Genomic DNA, 18,323 nt, shown 5'->3' with positions numbered 1-18,323 from the left:
TCATTACTGGTTCTTGAGATTTTCAACCAATTTTTCAACCAAGATAAGACCATTAGTTGGATAGAACTTCATCCTCCACTCTTTAGATGAGTACAGTATGTGTAAATTAACCTGATCAGTTACAGTTACAGTAAATTCTTCATTCTCAATCAGACATCACAAATATATTTTCTGCTCTGAAGTTCATTGTTTTGTGTCTCCAGGGGAAGACCTCAGTCCAAAAAAGCAGTTATGAACCGATCTGGAATGAGCAAGTCATCTTCACCGAACTTTTTCCTCCTCTCTGCAAACGCATTAAGATCCAAATTCGAGATTCTGATAAGGTCAACGATGTTGCAATTGGAACTCATTTTGTTGACCTTCGCAAAATATCCAATGATGGAGATAAAGGTGAAATGTGAAAACTTCCTAATTAGTACTGATTAGCTGTCAGGTTTGGCAAATTAGTTGGTCCCTTGGTAAACACCTTCGGTATGTCTCCATTGGGTGCACTATATTGGAAAACATGACCCACTTATCCCTGGTCAGTGAGAGCAATAACTTGCAAATTATACTTAAATTGCTACATACTGAACCCAAGTGTACTGAGATATTATTTCCTCTCTGCATGCAACTTACTGACAATCCTGCTCACATTGACATTTCAAGGTTTTCATGATTAACCAGGCTATAATTTCTAAAAGAGACATTTTTCATATGAGCAAGAATTCATGAACCACCTTTTAAAATATGTTATATTTGGTATTATTGCATCTGAGAAAATAAGCATACATAGGTATTTCTTATACCTCTGGCACATCACTTTGATACAGTTTTATTATAAAGATGATATGCTTTTTTTCTGGGCAAAGATCATGAAAAGGACAGTGAAAGAACATTAACTAGCCCTGTAAAAATGTAGACATCACTAATTATTGATACATAGTGTGCTGAATATTGCAAATAGCTTTCTTTAAATACATTTTTAAAGTGTCCTTGCAGATTACATACAGTACACTAATATATTTTTCATTTCTTGGTGGTTGGTCAGGGTTTCTTCCCACCATGGGCCCAGCCTGGGTCAATATGTACGGCTCCACACGTCAATACACCCTTATGGATGAACACCAAGACCTGAATGATGGACTTGGAGAAGGTGTGTCGTTCAGAGCGCGTCTGCTGCTATCCATTGCAGTTGAGATCCTTGACACCACCTCTCCTGAGATTATTGGCTCCACAGAAGTGCAAGTAGATTCTGTCTCTAATGTCTCTGAGGTGAGATGGTGTAGGAAAATTGCTTAATGCACAAATGTATTATATCACACTAAAATGAATTTATGGTTTTCTAACTCTTGCATATAAGTTGTCCGTCAGAATAGCATCAGCGAATTGTATTTATCTTACAACACAGTGAAAGAAAATCTGCTTTCATTGCTTGCTACCCCACTGTTAACAGTGTAATGCTACTATTCACCAGTGCAGAAGTTGACTGCTTGGACAAAAGATATTGTTAGATTTTCTTAGGCACTGCCTCAATGCAAGCATGCCACCTATTTGACCTTCTATTTAACCTAAGTTAAATGTATGCTTTCTCGAAGGCACAGGTTACTACATGATAGAATTAACAACATGAACAACATTAAGCAACATGCAGCTCACTGCCAGCTGTGCCCAATTACATTACTCTAAATTTACTGCTTTGTAATGAGTCTTGCAATCAATTCAGTGCCATAAAGGTATAATGGTCACCTGGGATACAACGCCACACACTGCAACTGATATTACCCTCAAATTAGTAATTGTTTGTAATCATATTTCAAGAAGAACACAGTAAAAATATAGGACAAATGTTCACTAGTACACTGAAGGACTTTATATGTAAACCAAGCTGCTTTTTAATTCAGGTAGGTATCTACTCCATGCTCAATTAAAGAAATTGCTATATTCTATTTTCACGAGTTCAATAGAATTTCACTAAAGACCCTTTCCTAATCAGAGTGCCACAGGGAAAATGGAAGAGTTCTTCCTCTTTGGTTCTTTCCTGGAAGCCACTATGATTGATAGAAAGATTGGGGATAAGACAATAAGCTTTGAAATTACAATTGGTGAGTATATTTTCTTTATATCTCATTATTATTTGCATGCATGCAAACTGTCAAATAGTATAAATCATAATTTCTTACATACTTATACTTACATATAAGTTCATACATAACCTCCTAATACTTGCCATCTGTATCTGTGGACATATTTTGGGCTGACTTTTAATGTGGAAAATTAAAATTTAGACAGAATTTCCCTGTGCATTAACATCATTTTTCTCAAAAACTACATCATTTCAACAGATAATGCTTTGTTTTTTATGTTAATCAAGTCCAATAAGCCTGAATAGCTAAGAGAAATTACAAGTGCAAACTATATAGGGGCTAAGGTCCTTTCAATTAAATTCAAGTTTATACTGCATATGGACAGACACACACACACACACACACACACACACACACACACACACACACACACACACACTCTCACACACTCTCACATGTATGCTGCTGCAGTAGTGGTACTTGTCAGCAATTCCAAAATTATTTGTTCTTTTCAAAAGGTAACTATGGAAATCAGATTGATGGTGTAAGCAAGCCATCATCAGCAAAGAAGCAGAAGAAAGATGGTGAAAATGATGAGGAGGAGAGTGAGCTTATTCAGAATTCCAGTGAAGATGAAGCTGATGAGGATGGTGATTTGGTTTCAATCTCCTCCACTCCTCCCATGAAGCCCGTCGTCACAGACAGGTCAGAGTGAAATGTCACCAGACCACACGCAAGAGTGTAGCAAGTGCAAAACAGAATAACACTAATGATACATTAGATACATACATACTATGTATCTCAAATATTGTTTTAACTCTACAGAAATTACTTCCACTTACCGTATTTTGAAAAGAAGCCCTGCGTGTACATTAAGAGCTGGTGGCAGGACCAAAAAAGGCGACTGTACAACTCCAACATAATTGACAAGATTGCTGACAAGCTGGTCGGTATAGTGTTGATGTTCCATACCAGTTAAAAACGATACCCTGTTCATTTTTAGTTTTCGGTCGGTGAGCACAACAGTTGGCTCTTATGCTGAATATGAGTGTCCAAATGCTTAAGTTAGATGCTCTTAAATGTTTGTGCTGATAAATAGTATTTATTTGAAAGAAGTTTAGGTCTGAAAAGTAGTGACAGAAGAAGTAATTTTCTTTCAGAAGACATTTATGAATACGTTTATGACATCCGTCCCATTTTTCATACCCACTGTAGTACAGTTTTTATGTTCATTTTGTAAGTTATGGTCCTATTAAGAGCGTAACTCGCAAGCAAGCAGGATGATTAAGATATAGTTTTGTTGTAATTGAAAAGTTGCAACCATAGTGACAGCATCAGGATTGATGTCCTGACTGCAAAAAAAGAACATTGAAGGCTTAAAAAAGGTGAAAAAAGTGAAGAGTTTTACACTGGCTAAACCTGATAAAAGGAATAATATGTCCTTGTGAAGAAAGCAAAATGTTAAATTCGCTTTGAGTTATTGGCCCTTACAACTTAGTGTTGCGGTTGATGGCAGCGGGATTCGTTTTTCAAGAAATAAGTCATAACTTGGGGGAAATTTTAATATAAGGGTAACTGCAGCTAGCTGTGGTGATTGGACCAATCGGCTAAACATATTGAGGGCTCATATTTTTTCCTTAAAACACAGTTCATATAGTAGCTGAATTTGAATGGATACAATTGCTGCCATCCTCATATATAGTAAGGTTAAAAGTATAAATATTTATATACCGAGGTAATAAATTTGTGCATAATATTTGTCCTTTGACAGGAGGAGGGTTTGAATGACGTTCAGGAGATCATTAAGACAGAAAAGGCCTACCCAGAACGCAGACTCAGGGGTGTGCTTGAGGAGCTCAGTATCGGCTGCAGGCAAGCTATATGTTATAATAGCTTGATGTTTTTGATGATACATGGAATCACAAAACTGTGTTCAGGGGGTGCTATAATATTCATAAAACCCCTGGTGTCACTGAAGACAATAGCTCTGCATATTGAACAAGTCCAGATATTCATTCCTAAGTGTGTAGCAATATATCTATGAAGATTCTCAGTCATCCAGGTCATGGTTCTTACAGATCAATATTAATCATCACACATTAATATTGATCATGGTGACTTGACCGGCAATTTATACCTAACTACATTATATTGTCTTCTTTTAATGGATTAGGTCAGATTATATTAGATAATTATTGGCATATGTTGTAAATTAGATAATTAGATTAAAGAATATGAATATTAGGGCCGTCTAAGTTAAACAGAATAATGAAGATATTGACGTCTCATCAAATCTCAATTTATTTCCTTCCTCTGTATTTTGATGTTATTTTCAGTCGGTTTGTAAGTTTGGCAAACAAGGATGTGAATCAAGCTGGGAGAACCAAACTGGATCGAGAAAGGCTTAAGTCCTGCATGAGAGAGATGGTATGCCCTCTGTTCAGTATAAAGATACTGTTATTTTATGGCATATTGATAAGTCGTGTCAACAGTTCTTTCTTTTTAAATGACTGTTTGTCATTTCTGTGCAAGGAAAAAAAAATCTAAATCAAACCCATGTAAATCTGAAAGACATAATAAGCACTGTCCCATGAGACAATGCAAATTTTAAAACAGTAAGTAAAGTCTTTTTAGAAAAAAACTTTACTGTGGTTGAAGATGTTTCACCCCTCATCCACAAGGCATCTTCAGCTCACAAGTTGTGGTTGGATCTTAACATTAATACAACTACAGTTTTTATTTACAGTATCACTCTAGACTAGGTGTTTTTGATCAGTTCTCTAGTAGTAAAGCATCATTGTCACCTTGCAGGACAGCATGGGTCAGCAAGCCAAGCAGATCAGGATGCAGGTGAAGAAGAACACGGTCAAGGACAAACTTAAGTTGGTGCAAAACTTCCTGCAGCGACTTCGGTTCCTTGCAGATGAGGTGTGAATTTAACTCTGATAGTGATCCTGCTCTAAATTTGTGATAAATACATTTAGTACTGTGGCGAGCCATGATTGCATGGATAATGATCCCCATTAATGAAAGTACTAATTACATATCGATGAGAGAATCAGAAGTGATACATCATCAGTGATACACACATCTCCTACAGCCACAGCACAGCATCCCAGATGTTTTTGTCTGGATGATGAGCAACAACAAGCGCATCGCTTATGCCCGAATTCCATCCAAAGATATTCTTTACTCCACAGTTGATGAGGAAACAGGAAAAGACTGTGGTAAAGTCAAAGCTGTCTTTCTCAAGGTTGGTAATTTCTGTCTTAAATTTTTTTATCAAATCAAAGGAGAATCCATCATCAGTCTGATGAGGGAAATAGTGATAACATTTTAAAAATGTAAAATTCAGGCGCGTTAACATCTGACATCAAACAAATAAAAGCTGTTACATATTTGACATCAAAGGTTAACCATTATTAAAAAATAAAGAAGGAATGCTCTCTATTTATATTTCAACTCTTTACTTGTAATGGATTTGTACATTTTAAAGCCTATCCAGAAGAAAAGATTCAAAAATTCACAAAACTATATTCACATGTAACTTAAGTGAAAAGCTCTTTAGAAGATATATGAAAAAATATATCATTATCTTTCGATAAAATCATGTTAAAATAAAAGACATAATTTGACATAATGATGACAAAATGATTGTATATTTAACACATATTAGGGGGATTTGATGCATAACAATTCCCTGAGGGATAAAGCTGATCGTAATTTGCTGATCTCGTGTCGTCGACAGCTACCTGGTAAGAAGGGGTTTGGACCTGGAGGTTGGACAGTTCAGGCTAAGTTGGAATTGTATCTGTGGCTTGGCCTCAACAAGCAAAGGAAGGATTTCCTCAGTGGTCTCCCAAATGGTTTTGAAGAGGTCCAAACAGCCAAAATTGGCTCTTGTCTGCATTCTGTGCCTCCTGTCAGCCTCATCTACAACAGTAAGTACAGTTCCTTAATAACAAGAATGTAAGCAGGTGACTCTTAAGTAAGATCCAAAGTACTTGGTGTTAAACGATGCTTTACCCTAAGAATTTTTGCCAATCAAAACCAATCACAGTCACCTAATTCTTACTTTTAATCACTTGTACTCTGCATCCTGTCATGATGTGTTCCTGTTTGTGTGTTGAACAGTGAAGCAGGTCTTCCAGCTGAGAGCACATATGTATCAAGCACGCAGTCTATTTGCTGCTGACAGCAGTGGCCTTTCAGACCCCTTCGCAAGGGTCTTCTTCTCCACACATAGTCAGGTTACTGAGGTGAGACATTGAGTTTGTCAATTTGTGAATGTATTTGAGGGAATTTATTTACAAACTGTAAACTCAATAGGTAGTGTGTGTGTGTCTGTGTGTGTCTGTGTGTGAGAACAGGTCCTGAGTGAGACTCTTTGCCCTACATGGGACCAGCTGCTGGTGTTTGATGATGTGGAGCTCTTTGGGGAGGCAAATGAGCTCAGAGATGATCCACCAATCATTGTGGTGGAAATTTATGATCAGGACACTGTGGTAGGATTCTTCTCCATATCAACAATATGCATCATTGACGAATCCAAACCTTGAGTGGGATCTGTGACAGTAAAAGTAAAAGTGTTTTGTCTCTCCATTCCTCATGTTCTCACCGTTTGTCCACCTCACTCCAACTCCCTGTCTCTCAAATGAACCCTAAATATACTGACTGGCTAAAAAGAGTTTGGATCAATCCAAGTTACATAAATTGTTGAATCACAAGGCTGGTCTACTTATGGTCAATAGTTAATGCAGCATGTATTTATTTTGGTACCCAAAATCTACTGATACTGGGGGTACCAGTAGATTTTTCCATATTAATCCTAGAACACTAACGTCGGGTGATTTTCACCCACACAATTCATGTCATGTGATTTTGTGTTACCGTTGTCTGAGTTTTATGGCTCCTTGGGTAGCTTCAGGCTGCTCCAGGATGTTATTGATTGTATGTTTGTTTCCCTTCTCCCATCGGCCCATCTATAAATTGATGAAAACTGCATTTTATCCAGGATATTGTATTGGGTAAAATATACCGAACATTAGTGATGGGGTTACCTATTTTAACTTTAGTGTTCTAGGGTTAATCCAATTTCTGTTGGGCTAATCTAAGAAAGATATGAGGCAGGAGTGTCTATAGGCAGAGAGAAGAGGAAAGGCAGGATGAATGTTAGGAGCCACAATGCTGCTCCCTCTGACCTACTGACAGGAGGAGAAAGGTCAATCTACTGTGTTGTCAAAGAGACCAGGTGGAAAGATAGTAAGGCTGGAAGCTTAGGAACAGGATTTCAGCTGTCCCATCATGGATTGGAAGAATAATGGAGTGGGAATACGGAGAGTAGAAGGCATGACTCTTCTGGACCACGAAGTAGCACAAATTGGTAAAGGTGAATTGAGGAGGGGTCTGAAAATGATGGAGAGTGGAAAGATAAATTGTCACGTACAGAGGAAAGACAGTGAATATGAGTAGAAGGATGCTGAGGTTGGAACTGCCAGGCAGGAGGCCTGGAGGAGAACCTTGGAGGAGACTAATGGATGGAGAGAAAGAGACGATGAAGTTAGCTGGTGAGAAGAGGAAACAGATGATTCCCTGTGTGACCCCTATAGGGAGCAGACTAGGGCCAGGGAAATAGAACTGGGGAAGTAAATAAAAAACAGCATGTGCTGAACAACTGAACTCTTTACTGTTAATATATATGAAGAGCTGCAGTCGTTGTCCCTTTTAAACTTACCTGCTGTTTCAAAAAAAACAATTTTGTGTAAAGTTCTTGTGAATAGTATAAATTTTCATATTTTTTTCTCAGTAAAATTAGTGTCAATTACATTCAATTTTCTTGAAAATTTTCAAAGCAAAAATATTTTGAATGGTCTTTTGCAAGTTTTATCAGATTTTACACTTATTATATTCAGTCTTTTGTTTGAAATCATTGTTTTAGTATATTTGTGTAAATCCCACTTCATTCTCTTTATTTGTTGCTAATTCCAGGAACTTTGGGAGATAATTTTTAGTGATTTTTTTTTTACAAACCAATGCACACCCTGCCTATGGGCTACAGGAGAGATAAACTCTACATGGAAGCAGAAGTGAAAAATTAGGAAGGCCAAAATTCCATCACCCATTGCTTCACAATGAAAAGAGGAAAGATATTGAAAATACTTTTATGAACTCTCACTGTTCAATGGGTACAGTTCATTTGTATGCAAGGACATCTAGCCAGACATCTTTTCCTTCTCACGTCTATGCTCTTCCACTTTTACACCCCAGTGATTTGCATTTTACAGCAAGTTGTTGCCACTGCACCTCCCTTACCCATGTCTAACTCCCTTCGCTTGTCCCTTGACTGTATCAAATGCCTGCTGTTGATGGGATGTTCAGGGCAAGGCAGAGTACATTGGACGGACTTTTGCAAAGCCCAACATTAAGATGTGTGACGAACACTACGGACCACCGAGGTTCCCGCCACAGTTAGAATACTACCAGATTTACAGGGGCAACTGCACTGCCGGGGAATTGCTGGCTGCCTTCGAGCTGCTACAGGTAACTGAATACAGGATGTGTGGATAAGCATGAGAACATAATATCAAAATATTGTCTATTTTAAAACTGAAGCTTTCATCGACATCTCTTTCTGACAAGACTATTCTAAGTTTCATTTGCTACCCTCCTGTTTCTCTCTGCTGCGCTTCGTTCTCTTTGCCTTCAGATACCCTTTGACTCTGAGGAGATTAGACGTGCTCTTATTGCTGTCCATAACTTTGCTGTTCCTGAAATAAAGGTGCTCTCTTTATTCCCTCAATCCCGGTTTTCTTCTTTTCGTGTTTTACAGAACTTACTAAGAATGTTTGGTTTTTCCAATATTCAGCTAACCTCAACTGCAGTAGGCAAAGCAGATAGGGATATCAATCATTAGGAGAAAGCTGCTGTTACAGTCATATTGCACAACAGACTCCCAGACTTACTCCTGATCGTCCTCCATTAGATTGGTCAAGGAGGGAGAAGTGATCTTCCTCCCATTGAAGGTCCAACAGATTCCGAGCGTGGACCAATTCTGCCTGTCCCACTGGGCATACGTCCGGTCCTTAGTCGCTACCGCATAGAGGTGAAATTTCAGCCACTATATCTAACTTTTAAACGTCACGGATTCACTTACATTAATGTTTCCTTTTCTTTTCTCAGGTTTTGTTTTGGGGCTTAAGGGACCTGAAGAGGATCAACTTAGCTCAGGTGGATCGACCACGTGTCGATATTGAGTGTGCAGGTAGAGGCGTTCAGTCTGCCCTTATCCAGAACTACAAAAAGAACCCAAATTTCAGCACTCTGGTCAAATGGTTTGAAGTGGTAAGTGCCTCAGCCCATCAAAATCCAAAGTCACAGCTTATAAATGACATAAGACAACAATCAGGAAACAAACTGTTGTCTGTCAGATCATAATTTGATCTGTTTGTAAAAATCTCAGGATTTGCCAGAGAATGAGCTTCTACACCCTCCACTTAATATCAGGGTGGTGGACTGTCGTGCATTTGGTCGCTACATCCTAGTTGGGTCCCACGCTGTGACCAGCCTGCGACGATTCATCTACTGCACTCCAGATAAGACCTCCACTCAGTGGGCCACGGCAGGTATTCACAGAACTCTGAGATGAACCCTTTTAGGAAAGTCCATTGAGTTTATATTCTGAAGGGATACACTGTCTTTCATCCATCATCTCAAGACATTTGCATACACACGCACACACAAACACAGAGATCTATTAATATGTGATTAATTTCTGCCAAATATAGCTTGAAGTGAGCAGGTATTCTTAAATTACCAAAATTATTTTTCATGATGTAAAAGCATGAGATACCCAAAACTAATTATATTACAATAGATGCCAACACTCATTCTAGACCTTTCAAGCATTTCAAAATACAGACATGGCCTTAGCTCAAAGTATTACATATATTTAAGTTTACAAAGTATTAAATTGAGGTTGAAAGAAGAGGGCAGAACTACTCTTACATTTATGATTTTATACATGTTAATCTTAAATGTGTTTTAGATACACTTTGCTTCATGGTAGCTAATGGTTACATATATTTAGAAATATTATGTATATAAACTGTTATAACTTGGCTTCCATGTTGGAGAGGCCAAACTTTCATTCATTTCTTTTTCACTTCTATTAAGGGGTTTACATTAGTAAGTAATATCTGGAAATATATCTTTGCCTTTGTTTTAAACTTCTTGGAGCATCAGTTTGTTTTCAGAAAACCAAATATGTCCTGCTAGAAAGGTTGAAACAATTTTTAAATGTTGATTTTAAGACTTCTGATATCTATTTCGAGTCCCTCGAGAATAACTCCACTTTTCTAACCTTGCTTTTTAATCTGCTTGCCTTATACTCTAAATCTACCAATCTACATTATCGGCACCTTTTTCTGCCTCTTTTTCTCTCTTTCTTTTGCATGTCTTCGGACGTCCTCTCCTGTCCCGCAACCTGCTGTCATAACATTCGGCCTCACTCCAGCTAAGCTAATGAATGGCTATATGGTCCTAACCAATGGCGGCTCCCAGCCTCGTGCCTCACCCAGCCTTTCCTCCCGCACTCTCTCTCACTCCACAGGTGACATCATTGTCAACATGAACTTAGAGCCTCAGATCCGAAAAATGGACACAGTTGTCAAGTTAGATGCTGTAAGTGGCTATTTATACTGTTGATGGACGGTGGGTTTGAAAGGGGCTCACTGCTTAATTCTGTCCTTTGGTTTTTGTCTGTTCCTGCAAATGTATTACTCATGCATGTGTGACCCAGTGTGTGCATTAATCCCTGTGTTGTTAACATCCCCTATCATAGACATCTGACGCAGTAGTAAAAGTTGATATGGTAAGTAATTGTTCCTATAGGAATTTGGCCATGAAACTAGATGGTGTATTTATCAGTTGCTATGTAATCATTAAAAAAAAAAAAAAGCCTCTGGGGAAAATTAGATTGTCTTGTTTTTACTGCTTAAGACAGAGGAAGAAAATGACAAAGAAAAAAGGAAGAAAAAGAAGAAAAAGAAGGGAGGAATGGAGGAAGAAGATGAGACAGATGAGAGTGTGCTGGACTGGTGGTCAAAATATTTTGCTTCCATTGACACACTGAAGGAGGTTTGTCTCTTTTATTGTGTTTTAGTTCATTTCAGCCCACTACTAAGGCTTCAGTGTTTGCGCACAACTAGGGAACTATGGGGACTAATTAAAACACACACAGATACACACACACACACACACTAAAATATCTGATGATATTTATTTCTTCTAGACCCTCAGAGCCCAGGAGGCAGCTCAGGCTGAAGCAGATGAGAGAGAAGACCTAGAGATTGCAGCTGAGGCAGCAGGTATTTACTGTGACAACATGAAAAACTTCCATTCCATCACGATGCACAGGGTTATATTACATTTACTTGCGCTGCATCCAACTAAGTTCTGTATTGTAATGTTATATTATTTTGTGTTATGTTATTACTATTTCGAGTTTCATCACATTTTCCCCTGTCATGTTTATTTGCCTGATAATTGTGATCATTTTACATTACAGTATGTCATGCCTTCACATGACATACCTAGTAGTGTTTTGTTTTGACCAGTTATGTAACATAACAATCTAGTGCTTTACCATTTGTCATGTTTAATGATAGCAGGCTGTGATGAATTGTATTATTTTATGCAAAATTCTTCACTTAATGTACTTATTTTTGCAATGATGCTAGCTTTTAAAATGTGGAATCTTAATTGTGCAACCAATCATACATATAGCAAGAAAGTCAATTTAGTTTAATCGAAGACCATCATACACTTTTAAATTGGCTTTTGTAAACACAATCAATGTAAAAATGTACTTACTTCTGTGTTAAACAACTTAAACTTAAGAGTACAAACATTAAAAAAAAGGAGCTGCAAATTATGAAGCTAAGATTCCAGTCTCTTTCCTTGCCTTGGCCTTGTAGCTATACATGCATATCTATTGATTCCATTTTTTACCAGGCCATGGTCACAATGGTTTACCATTAGGGTATCTGTCATTTGATGTGCAAGAGGTGGAATAGGTTACTATTAATGCAAATATGTGCTCTGACTGTAAATGATAATGACCATTTTATAGGATAATATTTTGTTTAAACTGCTTCGAGATTAAAATATGCCTATTGGGAAATAGATGAAAGTCATTCTGCATGAAGAGTCTGTAAATCTGAGTCATCCCCAATGACATATTCTACATCTGGTATTATCATATTCATTTCCTTTTGATATATTAGCATGACCCCTCATTACTGCTGTACACATGAAAGTTGGCTCATAATGAATTACAGAATGAGTAATGTGTATAAATATCCAAAAATTTGACAGACATATGTGGAATATACTACCATCTGAGTTATTTTTCACACTTTGGCAAACCACAGTCACACAAGCTTCATCAGTTTTTCAAACAATTGGCAATCTCCATGAAGAGTAGATCAATCTTAATGTATCATTTATATCCTCCTTTTTTTCTCACACTACAACATACCGCTGAAACATACAGTCATACACAGATATAGGTCTTTTGATTGACATTTAAGTAGATTTTTACAGATTATTTATCAATCTCTCTTTTGGGAAATGTATTCCTTTTATTACCACATCTGTCAACTTTCATGTTAAGTGCAATCCAGCCTCCCTTCCTCATGACTCCATCCTGCTTTGTCCACCTCCACGCAATCCTTCAATCAGATATGAAACTTGATGACCTTGTTCTGAAAGGCTCCAAAACAAAGGAAAAGAAAGAGAAGAAATCCTCCAAGGACAAGAGAAAGGCTCAAGCTGTGGACGGATCTGAGAAACGTACTGTTAAATCCAAAGTTGATGAGCTGATGGTGAGGGAATCATTCACTCTCTGGATAAAGTTAATAAGTAGTTACATCTTCACTGACATGCTTATTCTCTCCAATTGCTTTAAAAGGTGTACAACAAGGAGCTGGAGAGTGAGTACGGGAATTTTGAAGACTGGCTACATACTTTCAACCTCTACAGAGGAAAAGCTGGGGATGATGATGAACATGCTTTGGATGATGACAGAATTGTTGGCAGATACAAGGTGGGGTGGGATGAAATCACACTAACATCTTTTGGCACATCAACTGAAAAGAAATAACACAAGATAAATACAATGTTTCTTTCTATCTAACTTAGGGATCCCTATGCATGTACAAACTACCTTTGTCAGAGGAGATCACAAGAGAGGCAGGATTTGATCCAAACATGGGCATGTTCCAGAACATTCCTCATAATGACCCCATCAATGTCCTCGTCCGTGTCTATGTGGTCAGGGTAAGTGACATCGGTATTAGTGAAGCGCTACATATTTAATATGTAGGTGATTCATTAAGCTGATCTCCTCTTCAGGCGACAGACCTTCATCCTGCCGATATCAATGGGAAGGCAGATCCGTATGTTGTCATCAAGCTGGGCAAGTCAGAGCTCAAAGACAAAGAAAATTACATCTCAAAACAACTCAACCCTGTGTTTGGCAAGTGAGTTGAAAAAAAAAAATTAACGAAGACATCAGTGATGCATTTTGCCAAACTACCAGGAAGATGAATCAAATTAAATGATCACTTTTGACAAATACAATGAGCCATATCCCAGTCAATACCTAACCATTCTTTTCATCTTTGAATGAATGTAATACTCAGGTCATTTGACATTGAGGCCACATTTCCCATGGAGTCCATGTTGACAGTATCTGTGTATGACTGGGACCTGGTTGGCACGGATGACCTGATTGGAGAGACAAAGATTGATCTGGAGAATCGATTTTACAGCAAATACAGAGCTACCTGTGGCCTTTCCTCTCACTACTCCGTGTGAGCATCCATGTCCTTGAACCTTTACCTTTCCAGTCAAATGTTTGGTTTTAATTTTCTCAAACTTAACAGTATTAAAAATTAAGCTGTTGGCACTGCCTCCACCATTCACAAATCTCATAGTTTCTCCATCATTGACAATTCCTCCATCCTCCCCTCCACATAAAAACACATGGATACTTTATCACACTATTTTATATGGAATAGATCAAATACCCCTTTTGTTTTGTGTTGATGTTAGCCATGGGTACAATGTGTGGCGTGACCCTATGAAGCCCACTCAGATCCTGGCAAAGCTGTGTAAAGACAGCAAGATTGAGGGACCTCAATACGGGCCTGGAGGCCAAGTCAAGGTGGCAAACCGAATTTTCATGGGACCAACAGAGATCGAGGATGAAAATGGTATTGGTGTGCATTTCTTCTGAAACCAGCCAAAATGATTGTGATTTCATACAAATGCACGAGATGATTATTAATGGGGTGTATTCATATTATATTAATTATCTCTATTTTCATTTTACAAGTACATAGAGTTAGGTATGCAACTGTCATACATGACCATCATTGCACATTTTTGAATGCTTCTAAACAGGCAACAAAGTGTGAAGTGCTTGAACATGAAAGCTGTCCCAAAACTGTGAACAGAAGAGACATTCTGAAATTACTGTGCCTGCCAAAATAATACATCTTATTGGGTAGTTTCAGCAATAGAAAGCATTGGAAGCCTTGATGTGTAAATTTGGACTCACTGTCTTGTGTTTGTAGTTTTAATTTTGAAATATAATTGGAATGCTAATTATCGTCATCCCCTTTCCCCAAAAAACAATGAGTTTTTTTAAAGTGCATGCATTTTCCCCAGACATACTGGATGACTAGTGTTCTATGTACCCTAAATGTTGCTTTGAATAACATTGCAAGTTTTCAAGTTTCCTTTTATTGTTCTTACAGGCCTGAAGAGGCAAACAGACGAGCATTTAGCACTAACAGTTCTTAACCACTGGGAGGAAATTCCCAGGTTGGGCTGTAAGCTTGTTCCCGAACATGTTGAGACAAGACCTCTGCTGAACCCTGACAAGCCTGGCATTGAGCAGGTGAAAAATGAACACTTTGTCTAAAGACATGAATCAAGGTCATCATTTCAACACATTTTTAACGGCATTATTGTATTCAAAGGGTCGTATTGAAATGTGGGTCGATATGTTCCCTATGGACATGCCAGCTCCAGGACCTGCCACTGACATATCGCCGCGAAAACCAAAAAGGTACACGGATGATTTTTAAAGGCACACCATGATGTTTTTGCTGTTTGAATGTTTGACACTCAAAATAGTAACATAAGATCTAGATGGGATGTAGCATGGAATCATGGGAATTGTCTTCACTGTTAAAACCTCAACCACTGCTGAAGAATGTTTCAGGCAGAAATCATGCTCACAGATAAGGTAATGTATTAAAGTTTTGTCCAGCCAATGGATAGTTACATAGTTACTATATCATACACATGAAACTATTTTCAGGCACGGTGAAATGTCTTCAAAGTTATCGTCACTCAACAATTTATTTAACAACAAATAGGTCAAATTGATTCACCAATCAAGGACAGATATCCAGTTGTAAAAAAAAAAAAATGACATTTAGAGTTCACGATTATAACTCCTGTAAATATGATGTTTTACGAACTATACAAAGAAGTATGATGTATTATGAAGTTACAATAACTCCTATTCTAGCCAGGAATAGAACCATACTGTTTAAATAACAATTTAGTAGACAGACAGACAGACAGACAGACAGACAGACAGACAGACAGACAGACAGACAGACAGACAGACAGACAGACAGACAGACAGACAGACAGACAGACAGACAGACAGACAGACAGACAGACAGACAGACAGACAGATAGATAGATAGATAGATAGATAGAATGAGAGGCAGAGATTACTTCTTCAACAATGGAGAATCCTCATGGCTTGAGATCAACATCTAGAATGCCTAAAATTCACAAGTTGACGTAGTTTTACTGACAGTTCAAAAAATGTTAATATGCAACTTAATGCCCAAGGTAAATATCGCTCAGTCTGTTTAAGGGGTAAAGCTCTCTGTAATTTAAGTCCAGCTAAGTTTGTATATGTTCCTTCCCCCCCCCCCTTACCAGATATGAGCTCAGGGTGATTATTTGGAATACAGACGAAGTAATACTGGAGGACGATGATTACTTCACTGGGGAAAAGTCCAGTGACATATTTGTCAGGGGGTACGTACAGCGGCCATGCCCTGTCCCGTGGGTGTGAGCTGTGTGGTGTGAGGTTTTGTTTTGCAGTTAACTCTTGTTTGTTTTTGTTTTTTTTCTTGTTTGTGTGCGTATGCGTATGTATGTCTTGTGTTGTGCTGTGTTATTTGTTGCGTTTGTCTTTGTGTTTGTGGTATGGACCCTGTTTGTCGTCCTCTCTCTCTTCTCTGGTCAATGCTGATGTCTAGCTTTGAGCTTCGTGTTGTTATTTGGAACACTGATGACGTAATTCTAGAAGACGATGCATTCATGACAGGAGAGAAGATGTCTGACATCTATGTCAGGGGGTAAAAACACGATTCCATCGCATGGCTCGTACACCTGCCTTCACTTCCTACCATCCCTGAATTATTTCTCATTCCTTATGCTGCTTCCTGTCCCCACTTAACATTTGGCAGTTGTTGTGGCTTTGCTTGACTGTATTTCTCCGAATAGCATGTTTGGAACTAAATACAATTTGTTAGTCAGGACCAAACAACATCAGCCCCTGTTAATATTTCTAGCATTATCACTGATGTGGATCTTGTAGTGTATGTATCCAAAGCCCTTATAATGTAATAATTATCAATTCTAAATTGCATTTAATTGCTACTGATTTTACAGGGGTTGTTTGTGGTTTAGTCTGGTACTGCAGTTTCCACAACAAAGCTATTTTAAATTTCAGTGCAATTGCAACATATTGCATGGATGTGTATAAACCATGCAAGGTGGTGACAGCACTTTAAGAAAAAGCACAGAGCTTTTTTCATGGCAGACATTTCATTCATGATAGCAAAAAAATAAACAAAGGAGGAGCTTTATAGATGGATGTACCACTCACCCTTGCCAACATGCTGACTGGCATTTCAAGAAATGTAATTGCCCAAGTTATTTATTTTTTTAGTTCCTAATTTCCATTCACATCTGCCATGAGAAAGTGAATAACAATTTAGATTTTCTCTGCATTTCTTACCCAGTCTCACTATTGCCTCGGCAAAGTCTGTGGTCTGTTCATCTGTTTCTTAGAGGGGGGTTATTCTCTGTGGTGTCGCCTGTAGGGAAAAACTGAAAGTAGAAGAAGATTCTGTTTCTTAAAGTTGTTTGCATACCAAACAGGGAACCATCTTTTAAACAGCCCTAATGACTCTAACACGTTATTGGGGATCATTATTTGTTCAGTTGCCTGTGGGGCACATTGGTCAGGCCCAATATCAATATCATAACACACAGACACACACACACACAAACACACACACACACACACAATCCAGTGAATGCATTGCAACAGAGAATCTGTGGCTTCTTTGACAGTATAGATAATGTTGAGTTTCCCGTTGGAATCAATACAACCAAATGATTACTTCTGCGTATCCAAGGATTCTGCAGTAGCTATGTATTGAAATCTTTTATCCTCTAGCATTCATCGGTCACGCCCACCTCCATATATTCAGACAAGTCAAAAACTAACAAATTTCCCCTTGGGGATCAATTAAGTACCTACCCACAGTTTATGACGCCACTTAGCCAGTACATTTTTCAAGTAATACATTTTATTACTTCAATAATCAGATAATGTGAGAAAGGAGTGGCTCACAACAGAGAAAATGTTTTTTCTTTGTTTATTTCTTTCATATTTCATTTACAGATGTATCAGAACAAGAGCTCCTAAAGTCTATATCAATATAGTATACTCCGATGGATAATCCAGATGTCAAACACAAGCAGGTTGTGACCATGACTGATCAGATGGTGCCAGTGGTTTAATACAGTTAGTTGTAGTCATGTCAGTTGCTGTTAATATCCGTCATTAAAAGTAACATGATCTTTCACTTGAGTAAAAGTAAGTAAAAGTGAGTAAATAATCAGTAACAGCCCAAATCAAATTAAAATTGTGTTTAAACTAAACCTCATAATGTTGTCATGTAAAAAATTGTACTGCAAAAAAGAACACAAAACAGCTGTAATGTGTATTTTATTGTGCAGTGCATAACCCCACAATGCTAAAATGCTGTGATTTTAAAAGGGATCAAAATGAGAAAAATATTACCTGAGAAAAGTGCTTAACTATTCATGTTAGCCAAGTGAGTTATAGGTGAATATGAAGAAATTGCA

At 38.0% G+C, this 18,323-nt stretch overlaps 1 protein-coding gene across 2 annotated transcripts in view; it reads left to right on the top strand.

Annotated features, from left to right (window-relative positions):
• The window catches only part of otofa (otoferlin a), a 74,320-nt gene that overhangs the window by 50,418 nt on the left and 5,579 nt on the right, over positions 1 to 18,323 (top strand). Inside the window, exons 14-44 of one of the 2 annotated variants that reach the window (XM_086167518.1) lie at positions 204 to 390; positions 1,031 to 1,254; positions 1,976 to 2,084; positions 2,585 to 2,771; positions 2,892 to 3,012; positions 3,838 to 3,938; positions 4,403 to 4,493; positions 4,878 to 4,994; positions 5,167 to 5,319; positions 5,815 to 6,007; positions 6,201 to 6,325; positions 6,437 to 6,571; positions 8,445 to 8,606; positions 8,773 to 8,844; positions 9,049 to 9,168; positions 9,246 to 9,407; positions 9,526 to 9,688; positions 10,579 to 10,745; positions 10,906 to 10,935; positions 11,064 to 11,201; positions 11,356 to 11,431; positions 12,807 to 12,949; positions 13,036 to 13,170; positions 13,266 to 13,403; positions 13,479 to 13,606; positions 13,769 to 13,939; positions 14,181 to 14,341; positions 14,888 to 15,030; positions 15,113 to 15,201; positions 16,098 to 16,196; positions 16,421 to 16,519. In XM_086167518.1, the coding sequence (XP_086023644.1) occupies positions 204 to 390; positions 1,031 to 1,254; positions 1,976 to 2,084; positions 2,585 to 2,771; positions 2,892 to 3,012; positions 3,838 to 3,938; positions 4,403 to 4,493; positions 4,878 to 4,994; positions 5,167 to 5,319; positions 5,815 to 6,007; positions 6,201 to 6,325; positions 6,437 to 6,571; positions 8,445 to 8,606; positions 8,773 to 8,844; positions 9,049 to 9,168; positions 9,246 to 9,407; positions 9,526 to 9,688; positions 10,579 to 10,745; positions 10,906 to 10,935; positions 11,064 to 11,201; positions 11,356 to 11,431; positions 12,807 to 12,949; positions 13,036 to 13,170; positions 13,266 to 13,403; positions 13,479 to 13,606; positions 13,769 to 13,939; positions 14,181 to 14,341; positions 14,888 to 15,030; positions 15,113 to 15,201; positions 16,098 to 16,196; positions 16,421 to 16,519 (4,139 nt within the window). The remainder of the gene's footprint in view (positions 1 to 203; positions 391 to 1,030; positions 1,255 to 1,975; positions 2,085 to 2,584; positions 2,772 to 2,891; positions 3,013 to 3,837; positions 3,939 to 4,402; positions 4,494 to 4,877; positions 4,995 to 5,166; positions 5,320 to 5,814; positions 6,008 to 6,200; positions 6,326 to 6,436; positions 6,572 to 8,444; positions 8,607 to 8,772; positions 8,845 to 9,048; positions 9,169 to 9,245; positions 9,408 to 9,525; positions 9,689 to 10,578; positions 10,746 to 10,905; positions 10,936 to 11,063; positions 11,202 to 11,355; positions 11,432 to 12,806; positions 12,950 to 13,035; positions 13,171 to 13,265; positions 13,404 to 13,478; positions 13,607 to 13,768; positions 13,940 to 14,180; positions 14,342 to 14,887; positions 15,031 to 15,112; positions 15,202 to 16,097; positions 16,197 to 16,420; positions 16,520 to 18,323) is intronic. The other variant, XM_086167520.1, reaches the window with a different exon arrangement.

Source organism: Fistularia commersonii, chromosome 20 (assembly GCF_037954325.1).
Source record: "Fistularia commersonii isolate RoL2024-O1a breed Wild chromosome 20, RoL_Fcom_v1.0, whole genome shotgun sequence".
Lineage (NCBI taxonomy): Eukaryota > Metazoa > Chordata > Actinopteri > Syngnathiformes > Fistulariidae > Fistularia > Fistularia commersonii.
Note: the sequence above shows the minus strand (reverse complement) of the source record. Positions and strands in the feature narration are given on the sequence as shown.